Source organism: Conger conger, chromosome 12 (assembly GCF_963514075.1).
Source record: "Conger conger chromosome 12, fConCon1.1, whole genome shotgun sequence".
Classification (NCBI taxonomy): domain Eukaryota; kingdom Metazoa; phylum Chordata; class Actinopteri; order Anguilliformes; family Congridae; genus Conger; species Conger conger.
Genome location: NC_083771.1, coordinates 12,367,484 through 12,383,619, shown reverse-complemented (window position 1 = coordinate 12,383,619; position 16,136 = coordinate 12,367,484). Strand labels below are relative to the sequence as shown.

Genomic DNA, 16,136 nt, shown 5'->3' with positions numbered 1-16,136 from the left:
TGAGCGTAACCTTTGCGGAAATATTTTTCTGTAGTGTGTGACATGAATGAATGATCGACCTATGGTTCCACCTCTCTCCATTTGCCCCGTCTGTCATCAACGTGGCTTCAAACTAACACTTGAAAGAGCAAGGACATTCCATTTACCCTTCATCCTTTCTTCCTTCCCTTGCTTCCTTTCCTTTCCTTCTCCAGTGGGTGGAGGTAGGAACGAGGAAAAGAAACCAGGAAAGGAAATGGGGAGGAAAAAATAAGCGTTTGGAAAGAGCCCCTGGTCTCTGGGACCTGGCCCTGGGGGACCCCAATGTGCCTGTGTGCATGGACTTCTGTTAGCATGCCTGCCTAATTTGTCCCTTTCTCTTTGTCTATCTGTCCTGTTGGGCTTGGCTGAAGGACCAAAATGTAAGCATGCAACCCCAGCTGGCTTTCAGTGTGTGATGGTAGTCCGTGTGTGATTGTGACCAGTGTATGATGGTAGTCTATTTGTGATGGTTGTCTGTAAATGGTGGCAGTCTGTGTGTGATGGTCGTATATGTGTCATGGTAATCTGTGTATGATGGTAGTCTAGATATGACTGTAGTCTGTGCACTCCCAAATTAACAAGGGATACTGCAGTTGGAAAGATGGACAAACCAATCCAACTGAGTATTCCCAATTGGGAGAAGGAGTAAAACATTTTGGGATGGAAAGGGATGTTACACTCTTGGATTGCAATGTGACCCTGTCTGCTTCTAAGTGTGTTTAACATCCCTTACACTTCAAACTAACACCGCTTTTGTGGGTGACGCAATAATGCTTTTTCAATAACCTCTGTCAGCCATGACCCCCTCGCCTCCCAGCTAACCCCCCCCCCCCCATTCCCCTCTTTCCATGCCTCCTTCCCAACTAGTCTGATGCCTCCTACAGGTCAGGGCAGGAAAGCACACTGTAGCAGTGGGTGTGTCGGTATGCAAAGCTTATATTACGGTATCCTTACATCCTGTTTCTCTAGAGAGGAAGAAGGCTGCGTAGGGAGGGAGAAAAGAAAAATAAATAAATATCCATCCACTGCTATAAAAAAGGACATTTCACTATTCATTTCAAGAAAGCAAACACAAAACAGAAACGTAAACGTCAGAAAGGAAAGGAAAACAGCTCACAAAAGAAAATACACCAAAAGCCAAGCGTTCAGCAGAAGGTTGCAACAGTGTAATACTCTTAAAGGGGAAGGTCAGCCATAGAAATGCACATGATCACGGGCAGAAGAACATCCGGCCAAATAGGTGAATACAAGTAGAACGAAAATGAATAAAATCCATTTCTGCATTATACCAGAAAAGAAGTCAGGTATAATGAAAATCCACCCCACACATAAGGATTCAGCGAAGGGCTGGATCTGGGGGGCAAGGGGCGGGGTTTGGGGGGTGTGGTGTGAATTTTGTTTAGAGGACATGCAGCAAGGTGGGGGATCGGGCTTGGAAGGAGAAGCAGGAAGATGATTGACAGCTCACTCAGGCCAGCACTGTCCAGCAGAACCTCCCCTTTGTCAGGTCACGTGACCAGGCCACTCTGACCAGTGACTTCAGCCTGACCCTTGACCCCTTTCTATAGTCAACTCAAGGTCAGTAACCACCCCCCCTCCCCCATCCTTCACTGTTTGTGCAGTTTGTTGTGCAGTCAGTCACTGCTCATATGAACATATTCTGTTACATACATTTCAGGGGTGCAATTCTTCAAATGAAACAATTTCTGCAAGTTGATATCTTTTTTTTTTTTTTGCCCAGAAAAGCTAAATCAAAGCATAATGAGGTACATCACAGTTGAGGGGGAACAGGGCGTCAGTCAAGACTGTGTAGCAATGTGCACCTTGCTCTGGAATTTCAGTTCACATTTCTTTGAATAAAACCAACCCGTTCAGACTTCCGGAACTTTTTTTCCTGAAAGGATCAGTTTGTCAGTCGACACAAATCAAACTGGCCTCTGGCGGCTTTTTGAAAGAATGAGATTTTCATTGATAAAACACTTTCAACAAGAAGACCTCATGGTCTGCTTCACGGCATCACATCATAGTCACATCTGAGGAAAAAGGCTTGAGAAAGGTAAAGTCCTGAAATTTTCTACATTTTTTTTCTTCTGTTTTTCTCTTTTTAAGAATGTAGGGACACTGTGTTTATTTTTTTTGTCCTCTGGTTTTAATGCAACGCTGAGCTCTGGCGAAGTGCTGCGACTGCACTGTCCCGGTTCGCACAGCATGCTGAAACAAAAGAGCATGAAACCCACACAGATGCAGGAACTCAGCCACAGCAGTGCCGCCTGCCGCCACAAGGAAGCAGGCTTGTTTTCGTAGTCGTAATTCCGAAACGCTGTCGGCACACTGCTGGCTGTAGCTAGCCACAACCTCCGCTTCATCCTTTTTTCCTCTCCGTTTTAATCCCGTTAGACGGTGCACCTCTGAGTGACGTGGACAGGAAAAAAGGTGACTCGGTCAGCTAATTTGAGCTAAGTGGCTTTAACTGCAGGCAGAACCGTGATTAGCAATCATAAGCTGCAGTTTTCAGTGAAAATTCACCAGGAAGAGAGCTTCATAAGCACTGAACATTAGCAGCTAAGGCGCAACTAAAGTGGTCAGGCAAGTGAATGACATCGGCAGTTCTCCGATGTTATTCAAAAGTACACCACTTTTTGGGTTACTCATTTTAAAATATGTGCACATGGATTTTTTTCTTTTTTTTAAACACGTGCACATACTACACATAATACACACACAAACAAAACAAACACAAAGACAGTTAAAACAATGGCAGCATCTGGACCATAATAAACCCTGCAGATTTGAAAAGTTCAACGTTTTGACATCCTCTTCAGAGTTACGTCTCAAAGGATGTGTTTGATTGGATTGGCATTTTATAGACTCGCACTGAGCTGCATTTCTCATTTTAGGCATTTAACAGGCATTCCTATCCAGAGTGACTCACAGAGCTTCCACTCTTTTACATGCAATCCGTTTATACAGCAATCCAGTCAATGCAATTACATTTTACTCTTCCGGTTCAATTGCAGTTCAATTCTCGCTTTTTCAATTCAATTGGAGCAATTCACTTTTACTTTTCCAGTTCAATTCTAGCTTTTTCAATTCAATTGAAGCAGTTTTCAGTACCTTGACGATGGGGCCCACAGCAGCGACCCACCTAGGAATCCAAGCCCAGCGCCTTAAACATTATGCTGCTCTGCCATCCGATACTGTGTGTTCTAGTGTGTACCTCAGCTGGTGGCCCTGACCAGCAGCTCTAGGTCTGCCCAGGGATGGAAGGCTTTCAGTGGGCCATCTCAGTGCTCACTAGTGACCCATGCTGGTGGATTGGGTGCCCACAAGTCTGCTTGTTGCTGTGACTCATGTCCGTGTGAGCCTGGCTCTGAACTGCACTGCGGCTGATGTGTAGGGCCACCAGTTTGTCTCCACCGTGTGACCTGCAGGGACTTCAATGCTTATCCACCTGGGGTCCCCACAGGCACTCCCAACAGCCAGATGACTAATCACACAACTTATATTTGATGTAATATGGGGAGAGTCAGGAAGGAAAGTAAACATGGATGGAGGTTAATATGTCTTTGAGCCAGTGGTCCTCAGGTATTGGCGGGCCAGTCAATAAACCCCGATGCTCCAGTGCAGTGATGGGGACACACCTTTCGGAGGAGATGTTAAACCAAGCTTCTGACTCACTGCAGTCATTGAAGAGGCTTCCCAGTTTTCCTGGCCAAATTGCCAACCTGTCCCTTTCAACCTGCTACCTAATCGTCCTCTGATTTAATTGGCTGAAAAACCGATATCTCCACCCTGTCTTAAGCTTGCTGCACACTGCAGGATCATAACCAATATTGAAAAGGTAAGAGACCCCACACATAATGACAGATTTATAAATATATATTCTTTCAGTCATCAGTACACACACACTAGACAATTTGGCCAAGACGGACCATCACACACATAGTGTTTATACTCACACAAACTGGGATCTCTCAGAAACTTGCATGAACTAGGGTTGCCAGATTTATCAAAACAACTGAAAGCCTAAATGCCCCTATGAAAGTTGGGTGGGGGGGAATCGCCCTGATAATTCATAGTGTGCACCAGGTTTTAGCTGATGTGTGGTGAGCATTCTGCTGCAAGATGGTTGCTTCTGACAAAACCTATCATGCCTCTGTACAGCAATTAAAAATACTGCAGCATGTCCATGGTAGTGCGTAATAAAACTGAATTTGACATGCAATTGTCGCTTGTAAACATCACCGTCAATCATTATCTGTACCTAATAACTGGCAATTACTCTATCAACTTGGATTACTCATGTGGAGCAAAGGGGATAATTGTGTGAGAAGATGCTTGACAAAGAGGCTATTATACTCTGGCTGGCGGAGGACTGGAGTACTGTGCAGGAAAACGGGGGGAGACACAGTGGTGGCCCTAATGATGAGCTTCGGAAAAGAGCCCGGCTTGCCGGCACTCCACATTGGCAGCAGAGATTGCAGCGGCACACACAGATAAACTGAACTGGAGAAAAACATAAAAAATTCCCTCTTTTCATCCACACTGGTCTCTCCCCTCTAGAAACGCCTGCGTTAGCCAAACCAGGCATGTCCCTCAAACATACGACCGTCCGACCGCCTCTCCAAAATCTGAGAAACTGAGGCCAATGAGACAGGAAATGGCACACGGAGGCGGAAACGTCGCCCGGAGCTCCCATGGTTTTGACTGCGGGCCCGAGGCCCGTGGATACAGACACACAGCGGGCCGCCGCCACGCGGAGACATCGGCGCGGCCTGGAGGAGGACAGGGACATGGCCGACGCAGCGCAGGACGGCGTTCTTACCTGTGTCCGTCGCCGCGGGCTGCCGACCAGCCGCGGCTTTAGTGCAAAGAGAGTGGCCCAGCGTGAAGCCGGCCCGGCTCAGCGGCCGAAATACCACAGCCCCCACACCACCCCCACACCCCCCACACAGATGAGCATGGCAGCCTTGTTGTTGAGGAGGGGGTGGGGGGGTGGGGGGTGGGCGACAGGTTTCTTATTTACTCTACAAGCTCTACGGTGGAGGGCAGTGGCGTTGAGGAGTCGGAGAGAGCAATGAGGCGCTTTGCAGCGCTGAAGGGCGGGAAACTACAGCACAGTCCGGCTATCATGTGACTGTTCTATAGTATAATGCAGTATCATCCGTTATCCTATGTACTATATTATACTATAATGCCATTCTTTTTTAAGGATGTCTTAAGTGTGCAACCAGAAAAAAGAATGTAAGATTGTAGATTTAAGCATATTTTAAAAGGCAATTGTGGGGTGTGGGATGTATTCAGACTGATACTGTTCAGGGATGTTGTAATCTATACAACTATTTTTCCCATTTTTTGACTGTGTTAATGGCCTTTCATCATTATGTCCAAATATTAAATGCATCTATAGAAATATGCATGAATTATATATTTTAAAATCACATCTCGCTGACCTCTCTTTTGTTTTTCACCGAATGGTTAGTTAATTAAATGTATGCAACAATCTTCTTGCCTGTTCAAACAGGACTGCACAACGCAACAGAACATCTGAGATATGTAAACATTCGAAATTGAGATTGTTTGTTTGGTATCCGTCAAATGTTCTGAACTTTGAAAGTTCACCTATCTAATAATTTTACTGCTTGATTGACTGGAAGCAATATTTATTGGTATTCATACATGACTGCAGTGGTCTTTTTTTAAAAAGGATGATCTTGTTTCCTTTTGTTATTGTGTGAATTAGTGTCAGACCTTTGTTTAGGGTCACTGTGAGTGTAATCTTTCGAGGGACCTACTTTGCAAATTACTTTTTTATAATCAGAACTTTAAACTTATTATCAGTTATTGTCAGCAAGTTCACTGCACCTTGCTCTAAAATATAATTTACTGTAATTTACTGTAATATTCATTGAGCACCATGCTCGATGTATAAATGTTTAAATAAAAGGCATTTTTTATTTTCGGTGCCTTTAGGTGTGTCTGTTGAATGTTTCTGGATGTTTTTTCCTTTCCATCTTTGTTGTTTTCGCACCACTCATCCATGACGCGGTTTTTTCCAGCGAGGTCAGTGTTTCTGAATGCTGTGGTGATGCGTAACTCTTAACAGCTCTATAGAAGCGCATTCTCTGCATGCCATGAACTGGAATGTAGCTCTGACTTTTGGCCTTAGTCGCTTTATTAACTTTTTAATTGTTCTATAAATTTTTTTTGTTCTATTTGTGGGATAACTCCAGGTCTGAGGCCTGTTGTACTAAACAGGATGACTGAGTTTGCCGAATAACTGCATAGAGTAAAATCCGGAACAGCTGTTTATAGTTCAGTCCATGTTGGAGGTGTAGGGTGGGGGTCCGGGTTTCGCTCTGTGCAGTTATCCGGACGACTCGGTAGTCCTGCTCTAGCAGGCCCCTAACGGCGCGGATGACATGGCAGCGAGATGTTCATGTTTTACTCGTGTACATACTAACGATGGACTCCCGGCCGGACCCTCAACTTGAATCTCTGCTTCCTTATTGTCCTGCAGGGACAGACAAGAGACAGGGGTGCGGTTGGCCTATGGGACTGGAAACCCCCGTCCGGATAGCCGTTTGGTCGCCAGGGAGACGGCGGCAGTTCAAATGCCCGGCGAGTAGCATCCGAGAAGCGGTAGCTGAGCGGCCATGCCTCTGGCGACACCTGAACTCCAGTCTGACCTCTTGAGGTGACAATGAGGGAGGCAATCGAGAGGATCCCTTCTGACCTCTGACCCCAGCAGTCACAAGTAGGGGAGGAGCCGGTGGCCACCTGTACGCAGCACTGGTTGCTCCGCCCACCCAGCCAAAAGGGGCCTAAGGGCCCTCTCATTGACCCGTCGCTGCCCCTCCCCTCTTGGACTCTCGGGGGGTGGGGTTTGGGAAGGGAGGAGGGTGAGGGGGGTGTGTCCTACCTGCAGATTCTTCCTCCAGACATTGACGGCCGCAAAGGCCAGCTGCATCTGCTTCCTGCGGGCGTCTTTGTGCCGTTTGTAGGCAATCTCGATGAAGATGAGGAAGATTCCTGCCGCAATGCCTCCGGCGACCAGCATAAACACACCTGTCAGGGTGAAACGAGTCGCATCAGGAACCCACTGCCTGATCGTCAATGACCCCTGCACACTGCCCAGCAAGCTGCAGCTCATCCTCCCCACCACCAGGGGGACCCCTGCACACCAAGCTGCAGTTAAACCAGGGGAAATCCTACACAACCCTGTCAATAAAAATACTTTCCTTTTAAAGGTCCCATATTGTGGAAAATAACATTTCCCTTGCTATGTGGATTATAAAGGAGTTCAAGGTGTTATCAAAACTCTCAGTCCCCCCCAAAAAATCCACACAATCTGAAATAAGAAAATGTACACTTGTAGCCAGAACAAATAAAGCTCTCGGCACAGATGCGATTCAGTTAGTTGGATCTAACCAGCCAATCAGAATAGAGGTTTGTTGATGTCACTGAGCCTTAAAGACACAGTCACTAAAACAGCCTGTTCTTGGTAAAGCTCATGGGAGCCGCTGGATAATGGACATGTGAAACTGGATAGACATCATTTTGGTACTTAAAACCACACAAACTTCTTCTGGATATCAGGACCTAAAATACAAACACTGGAAAATACACAATATGGGACCTTTAATACAACGTGCTTCCTGGGCTCCGAGGAAACATTTAAAAAATGCCACATTTCAGAGGTAACAGCTTCCCCTCAAAAACAGTGAATTGAATTGGACAAAAAAGTCTACAGTTACCTTGATTACCACTGCAGTTTTTGTCCAATCATTGTCATAGTTTCCCCTGCGAACCTTGACCTTACCTGCCATGTTCTCAAAGGTGAGTGTGGCCGGGGCATTGCTCCTGGAGTCACACTCCTGGTATCTCACCCAGGTTTTGTCCAGGTCCTCCATGAAGCCATTCTCATGGGAACTGCAAAGAGGGGTGGGGGTGGGTGTCAGGGTTTGGGAAGGGGAAGGGGAAGGAGGACGGGGTGGGGGGGTTGGCGGGTGGGTGTGGGAGAGGTCATAAATTAAACCCTCGCCCTCGGCAGACGGCTCAATCAACAGCTAGATGGCAAAGCAGTCGAACACAAGGCAAAAAAACGGGGACACGCATTTGAAAAAAAAAGAATGAGAAATGGGGGGGGGGAACCACGAGGATGGCAGTGTGAGCGCAGGACGTTGCTGCTTCGGCTGGGACAGACCTGAGAATGGCCAGGGACACGTTCTGTTTCCACGGGCTGTCCTTGCGCATGCCTATGCCAAACCCCGAACGGAAAAACAGCTCTCCCGTGGTCACCAGGTCGCACTTCTGCGAAGCTTCAAACTCCAGCACCGCAGAGTCCCAGATGAAAGCATGCAGCTTGCTGTGGGGGGGGGGGGGGGCAGGGTGGGGGGTTGGGAGTGGGGGGGTGTTGGGGGGAGGGGGGGTTACCGTTGTACAGTACAGTGAGTTACAAAAAAAAAAAAAAAAACATGGCAAGAGGCGGGTTTTTTTAAAGTAGTTTTTTTTTGGTTGTTTTTTTACCAGTTACGGTCATCATCATCATCATCATCAGTCCAAACTGGAATCCAATGCCGGACGCAGTGGCTCTTCCCCCATTGGATTCCCGTACAGAAAATTCTAAATAAAAGCTCAGTTTGGTTTTGCGAGCTTGCCAACCTGCGGAAAGGCATTCTCACCTGAAACCTTTTCAGACTCAATGAACAAGTGTGCCTTTGAGATGGGCCTATTGCTTGGTTTTACCCCTCTTTCTCTCACTTGCTCACACTCTCTCTTTCTCTCACTCACACTCACACTCAATCTCTTTCGCTCTCACACTCTTTCGTCTCTCACACTCTCACTCTCTCAAACTCTCGCTCTCTCTTTCTCACTCCTTCTCTCACTCTCGCTCTCACACTCACACTCTCAATCTCTTTCGCTCTCTCACACTCTCACACTCTCAATCTCTCTCTCCAGGTCGCACGCCCGGATTACGGGGACGGCCGGCAATTCCGGCTTCCCTCGGTTTCCCCCGGTTACCCGCGGTCCGTGGCTCCTCCGCCCCCGGTCATCGCCGTGGCAATGACTCACTTGTCGCGCACGGCCTGGATGGCCTCAGCGGCGCTCTCGTAGTTGTGTTTCTCCATGTGGCGGTACATGGTGCTCAGCTCCACCTGCCGCCGGAAGTAGATGTCCACAGAGCTCTGCTTCACCGTGGCGTAGATGAATTTGTCGGACGGGTTGCGTAGCTGAGGGGAGGGAAGACAGGGACAGGAACCTGAACCGTTAACCGGGCCCCCCTGACGCCCCGGTTTGGAAAGAGCGGGTTTGGGGGAGACGCTGCCACCCGGAGGCTGTGAAGCGTTACTGCGCTCACCCGAGGGTCATTGATGCCAGTGATGCGTTCCTCAGGCCGGTCCAGCACTAGGAAAGCTGCCAGGTTGGCAGTGTAGGAGGCCACTATGATCATGGCAAACCCTGCCCACACCATTCCCAGGATCCTCGCTGAGAAGCTGCGCGGTGCGCCTGGGGACACACGTACACACACACATGCGCACACACGTACACACACACACACGTACACACACACATGCAGAAACACGTACGCACATGCACCCGCGCGCACACACACACGCACACATATGTACACACATATGCACACATACGCACACGCAAGCACACACGCACAAACACACATCCAAGCACACATATGCGTATATGCGTACGCACACACATATGGACACATACACACACGCAAGCATACATATGTGTACACGCATGCGCACACATGCACACCCATACACACACAAGGACATTCACGCGCACACACACACACACAAACACACATGCACACATGCGCATGCGCACACACATGCATACACAAACATAGAAAAGGACGTCAGTCCATGTCCAACACACATAATGAGGTGCCTTTACGAATCGGTTGACAAAAAAGTATTCATTGTGTTACAGGAAATACCTGAGTAGTCACACACTCCAGAGACTGTACTCTCAGATATGACAGCCTGCTAGCGGTCTTTTGTGTCTGTTTAAGAGAGGGGGGAAGACCCCCCCCGGCGTCTGTTACCTTCTCCAATCCCAGAGTTCAACAGCACTCCCCAGGAGAACCACATGGCAGAGGAAAGGGTGAGGGCGTCTTCTTCTTCTTCTTCACTGTTTACTTTGAACCTCCCAAATGGGCTACGGAACAAACAGGGCAGCACGATGAAAGTAGAGAAAACACCCCAGGTTTTTTTCTAGGCGCTGGAGCTATAGGGGAATTCAAATGCAAACAGCAGGAAAACCCACACACACTACTTTTCAATGCTCCCATTTATTGAACTATTCACGCACAATGTTTCACCCTTCAGGCCTTCACCAGGTGTATACCTGACCAGATGGTCTTCTTGTGACTGTCAAAACATTGTGTATATAGTTCAATAAGTGGGATCACTCAAGAGTAGTATATGGGGTTTTTCTTCTTTTAAAGACGAGCTGAAATCAAAATACAATTTTTCCTCATTTTAGTCAATTCTACATAACCATAGGAACACATCTTCAAATACATATATAGAGATTTTATGTCAGTGTGTACCAGTGGGCATGTATGCCAGTCAAATGTTCCATTCTATTCCAAGCAATATCCTATTCACACAGCAACATCTTCATTTGATGTCATGTGGCCCATAAAGATTTGTTTCACACATGTGTACGTCATATCGCAGAAACTAGTGCTGCTCTAACTTCTGTTTCAGCTTGTCTTTAAGAGCCGCATTGTGGTGCATTTTATGGTTTAATGTAGCGAGGAACAGCGCCCCCTCTGGCACATAGCTGGCTATAGCGTCACACAGGGAACCCCTGCAGAGTTTTCACCATCCTGTGATGCCCCCTGCTCCCCCTGTAGGTCAGTGGGGAAATTGCAGAGTGAGAATAAGGAGCGACTAGTGGCAGCATGCACTTTGGAGGAGAGTATGCCAGTCTGTTCTCTCCCAAACCTAGGCACTGGGAAGTGGCCATCCCAGCGATGGGACTGGGCATGCCAAATTGGGAGCAGAAATAGGATCATAGAAATTGTGTTTGCTGTGTTTTATTGGGGGTGATAGGCAGGGTTGGGTTGTTTGCTGAGTGATATTGGAGATGACACGCAGGGTTGGGTTGTTTGCTGTGTGTTATTGGAGACAGGCAGGGGTACCGTCAGCAGAGGTTGGGTTGAGTGGAGATGGGTTGCTGGGTTATTGGAGGTGACAGGCAGGGGGACACCTGGGCAGCAGGTGTGTCGTACAGAGCGTTTCTCCCTTATACCTGAATCGGTCTAGTAGGTACAGCATCACAGCCACCACGTGCACCGACAGACCCACCAACAGCCACAGCGTGCTCTGAAACGGCTGCATGAACGAGTCCAGCGTGCTGCGCGGGATTTCCTGAAACACACACACACACAGCGTTACACACCTGTACCATAAACACACACACACACAGAGCGTTACACACCTGCAGCATAAACACACGCACACACACACACACACACAGCGTTACACACCTGTACCATAAACACACACACACACAGAGCGTTACACACCTGCAGCATAAACACACACACACACACACACACACAGAGCGTTACACACCTGTACCATAAACACACACACAGAGTGTTACACACCTGTACCATAAACACACAGAGCGTTACACACATGTACCATAAACACACAGAGTGTTACACACCTGTACCATAAACACACACACACACACAGAGCGTTACACACCTGTACCATAAACACACACACAGAGCGTTACACACCTGTACCATAAACACACAGAGCATTACACACATGTACCATAAACACACAAGAGCGTTACACACCTGCACCATAAACACACACAGACAGCGTTACACACCTGCACCATACACACACTCAGACAGAAGAGCGTCACAAACACACGGGCGGACTCAAACACATGCTGTTAAAATATTTTAAAAATAGTTGCAAGTTGCGAGACGGGCTGTACCTTTTTGACGAGGATGGTGAGCCCCTGATATTTAAAGGGCTTGGAGAACTCGATGTACTGTGCCCGCTCGTTGTTAATGGTGAGCGGGGCAACGATCATATCCGCCAGGCCGCCCAGCAGCTCTCCCATCATGCCATTCCACTCCTTCTTATTGCTGTTATTTACCTGGGCGGGAGGAGAGCCACAGGTCAGAATACTCACACCTGAGAACAGGTAAGGCCATCCTGTCTTCTGCTGTCTGCTAAAACTAAAACTAATTTAGGCTTCTACTGTCTGCTAAGGAAATCTGAAATAACCTGGGAACTTGCGCTCTTGTGTTACGTTTAAATATAAGCTTGCATGTACTGCCAAAACCTAGTGAAAAAATTATTGACACAAATACAAGTCTTGGATCACAGAAACATGTTGCAATGAAAATATAAAAAATATTTTCTATTTCATTTTTATATGTCTCATGTAGGTATCAGCATTGCAGAATATATGGTTCTTGAGAAACCAGAGACTCCCAACCTTGTGTACCCTACAGGAGACAATAATAATAATAAAAAACAATTGCCTGGTCTTAGGGTGATATACGTAGGAGAATATTTTGGGGTAAAATAACTGACTTTAAACAAACAGGCAGTAATGGACAGAAAGGCTGATTCTTGGCTTTCTCCCCCACAGTGAAGCTGGATTCAGTCCATCTTGCTTGTTCTTGGGTTCTCATCGGATCCCATCCTCAGATCCTGCCATCAAAGACAGTTCCTCCTCTACACAGGAGGCAGAGTTCCGCCTAGAGGCCTATGGCAAGCCATTTTTACATATATTCCACTCACGGAAGCTGGCTTAGTCCTAGCTAGCAGCCCATTTGTCCAAGCTAGTTGGTCATGTGACCTAGCTAGCCACTACAATTGCTCCAGCTACTGCCATTTGGGCCAACAAGCCATACAACCTAGCTATCTTGCTGCTTAGAGCAAAGGCCGGCCCCCAAATACAAGCCGGGGTAATATTGCCTACCATCAGTCCATGAGCACGAGAAGACATTGTTTCGATTTAACTCAATGAAATAAAAGAGCTCTTCTTAATATTTTATTATTATTATTAATATTTATTGTTGGTTGGTTTAATACTGTTGCCAATGAAAAGTCGTTGTCCTACACTATGGGTCTCCAACACATTGCTCTCAAGCTACCAGTCGCTTGCCGCCCCCTTCTTAGTAGCTTGCCAAAGGCTGAAGCAGTATACATTTAACACAATTGTTGCCGTGAGGCATTCCAGCCTACGAATTTAATAAAAAGTAAATCAGGCAAAATAAAAAATTAACTCAATTTAGGCTACTTGGCTACGCAATAAGATGTCCATGTATTTACAGCACAGAGCACATTCAATGAATGAATGAAAGCGGCTGCCTTGGCTCGCAATAAACAGACGGGTGGAAAACCCGACACTCTTTCAACTACATAAAACTTAACAGTGTCACATAGTCACATACTCAACGGCTGTGTAATAACCTTATGTTTATTGAGTTATTTAACTGTCCATGACAATTTAAAAATATTATTAGACCACAGTTCAAAGCACTGTATAAAGTATTGCAAATAATGATATTTGCCAAGTGTATAATCAAGCTAATTTCAAGAGCGTACGTATGCACTGTTTTATTTGGCGAGGGCAATGTAGTGCCGCACCCTGCCAGCCCCCCCGCGTCTCCATGGCAACTCACCCGCTCCTGCGTACCGAACTTCCCGTCGCCGACTAGGTGCACCTCGTAGGTGAAGTTCATGGTCATCGCCAGCTTAATTAGAAGGTCGATGCAGAAGCCATAACAGCATTGCGGGACAATTGGGCGTCCTATAGGCAAACCGGAAAGGGTTTGACGGTTAGCATCAGGTCAGGCCTACACCACAGATTCTCTACAGTAACCAGATGGTCAGATCCTCTCTTCCTTCCATTATCTCTGCTTCCTTACTGTGGGAGGCTCTGGTTGGCTTACAGCTGATTAATATTTATGAACGGATATCCCCGTGGACAGAAAATCCACCAGTGCTAATTTTGCCTTTGATCACGCCTCCTTCATGAATATTCATAGATTGCGTCAAACCAGAATTTTTCAGCTTCCAGTGGTAAAGAGGCAGAGAGGGAACTGTCAATGTTAGGAATAGAGGACTGGCTGTTTGGATAGTCTATAGAGCCTGTGCCCACTTTATCGGATGATGCTTACATGCAGAGAACAAACGCCTCTTACACACTACGGCAAGCTTTCCTTACACACACATTTGCACACATGCACATTACCGCACACACCCACACAAGTGCACACACTTGCACATTCATAAAATTGCACATTTGCGCACACACACACACACACACACACACACACACAGACTGGCACACACACATTCACACACTTGCAAAATTGTGCACATACACGCAACACATTCTCCCACTTGGGATGGCTGCATAGATATATAAATATGAACCACATAAATATATATGTATGCATATCCACTTGTCAATCAAAATTAACCCCCTCCTTATAATGAGCTTGGGGATGGGGGCGGGGGATGGCAGTAGGAAGCGCAGTGATGTCATAGACGTCCCTGTGTTGTTACCTGGGACGGTCTCATTGGGGCCAGTGCAGATCACCTTTTTAATTAAGACTCCATTAAGCGTCATCTCTTCCATGCAGGTGCCGTCCTGCATGGTAGGTTTTACATACACAAAGGGTTCCTGATGAATGGTCACTATCTACATAAAGAGACAGGAAAGAAAAGCGTCAATTGCATTTTTTTTTCCTCTTCATGCCGTTTCAGGGCCTGGCCAGGCCTCCGACCCGTGAACCCTGACCCCCCCCCCCCCCAACAGAAAAGAAACCTTGTCCCCAGCACGTTTGCGTAGCTGTGCGCGAGCTCGCCGACCACTCTACCGTCCGCTTCCCAAACAGAACCCGAAACAGAGATGTGAAAGAAGGGCTTTGTGACTTTCTGCTCCCCAGACACCATTCTAAGGAAGAGAGAAAAAAAAAGATTTTTAGGTCAGAATTTTTGGGCGGGGATTTACCTTCAGTCTTGTTGACATCTGGAATCCTCTTGGTTTTTCAGTCTCTCCTCCGGGCCAAATGATCTTCCTCTGATTGTTCAGCACAACCTGCAGAGCCATACGAAACAGTCAGGTATGGAGCAGAGTACCTGTTGGCTACCTGATGGATGCAGTAGATACAAAAAGAATTCTCCAGACAAAACTTCCTGTTGAACTCAATGGAAAAAATATTCGAGAGAAAATTATTTTTGTATCTACTGCATATCTGCCAGCAAGCACGGTGGTTTGAGGTTCATACCTTAGACCCTTGATGACTTAAAGCTATTTAGCCAGCAAATGTGTTCCATATTGTATCAGCATAATTTACAGCTCAATCTAGAGATCCATTTAAATACAAAGTTTTAGTATCACTTGTAAGACAATCACATATCCAGACTCTGATGATGTTGAAAGGTCACAGACATCAGGAAGTCATGGCATGCAAAGGATATGCAACAACTAAACATGACTACTTTCATTTACGTAACATTACTGTGTCCCAAACATTATGGTGCCCTGAAATGGGGAAACTATGTATAAACACTGCTTGTATAAAACACTGCTATGTATAAAATCTGACTTCAAATTTTTTTATTATAAATCTCAAATTATGGAGGAGAGATACATAAATCAATTATGGTCTTTGTCCCAAACATTATGGAGGGCACTGCCTTAAGGAAACGATTGAATAAACCTGGCTAATCAAGAATAACTGAGAGGTCCAAGTCCAATTACTTTTGGTCTCCTGAAATGGGGGGGACTAGTATGTCTAAAAAGGGATGTAATCCGTACACAGATCATCCATTAAATGAGATCGTCTGCACTTGAACATCATTACTCATTGTTTCATTTCAAATCCAATGTGCTGGAGTACAGTGCCAAAAGCACAGAAGTTGTACCACTGTCCAAATCATTACAGACTGCACTGTGTGCTCTTATTCACATGAAGTAAAAAAGAAAAAAGATCAGAAATAAGTCATGCGAAGATAAAAATGGCTCTCTTCAAAGCTTCAGGCCAATTGTTCATAAACTCATGCTCATCCGAATCATAAGCATGACTG

The 16,136-nt window shown here is 46.4% G+C and overlaps 1 protein-coding gene across 9 annotated transcripts in view; it reads right to left on the bottom strand.

The window, feature by feature from the left end:
- The window catches only part of LOC133142073 (glutamate receptor ionotropic, NMDA 1), a 54,641-nt gene that overhangs the window by 11,781 nt on the left and 26,724 nt on the right, over window positions 1-16,136 (bottom strand). For 3 of the 9 annotated variants that reach the window (XM_061263025.1, XM_061263027.1, XM_061263034.1), the window contains 12 exons: window positions 15,058-15,144; window positions 14,600-14,745; window positions 13,721-13,850; window positions 12,016-12,180; window positions 11,308-11,426; window positions 10,094-10,206; window positions 9,383-9,531; window positions 9,097-9,254; window positions 8,228-8,389; window positions 7,844-7,953; window positions 6,944-7,089; window positions 976-1,002 (listed from right to left, as the gene is read on the bottom strand). In XM_061263025.1, the coding sequence (XP_061119009.1) occupies window positions 976-1,002; window positions 6,944-7,089; window positions 7,844-7,953; window positions 8,228-8,389; window positions 9,097-9,254; window positions 9,383-9,531; window positions 10,094-10,206; window positions 11,308-11,426; window positions 12,016-12,180; window positions 13,721-13,850; window positions 14,600-14,745; window positions 15,058-15,144 (1,512 nt within the window). The remainder of the gene's footprint in view (window positions 1-975; window positions 1,003-6,943; window positions 7,090-7,843; window positions 7,954-8,227; window positions 8,390-9,096; window positions 9,255-9,382; window positions 9,532-10,093; window positions 10,207-11,307; window positions 11,427-12,015; window positions 12,181-13,720; window positions 13,851-14,599; window positions 14,746-15,057; window positions 15,145-16,136) is intronic. The other 6 variants (XM_061263026.1, XM_061263028.1, XM_061263030.1 and 3 more) reach the window with 3 other exon arrangements.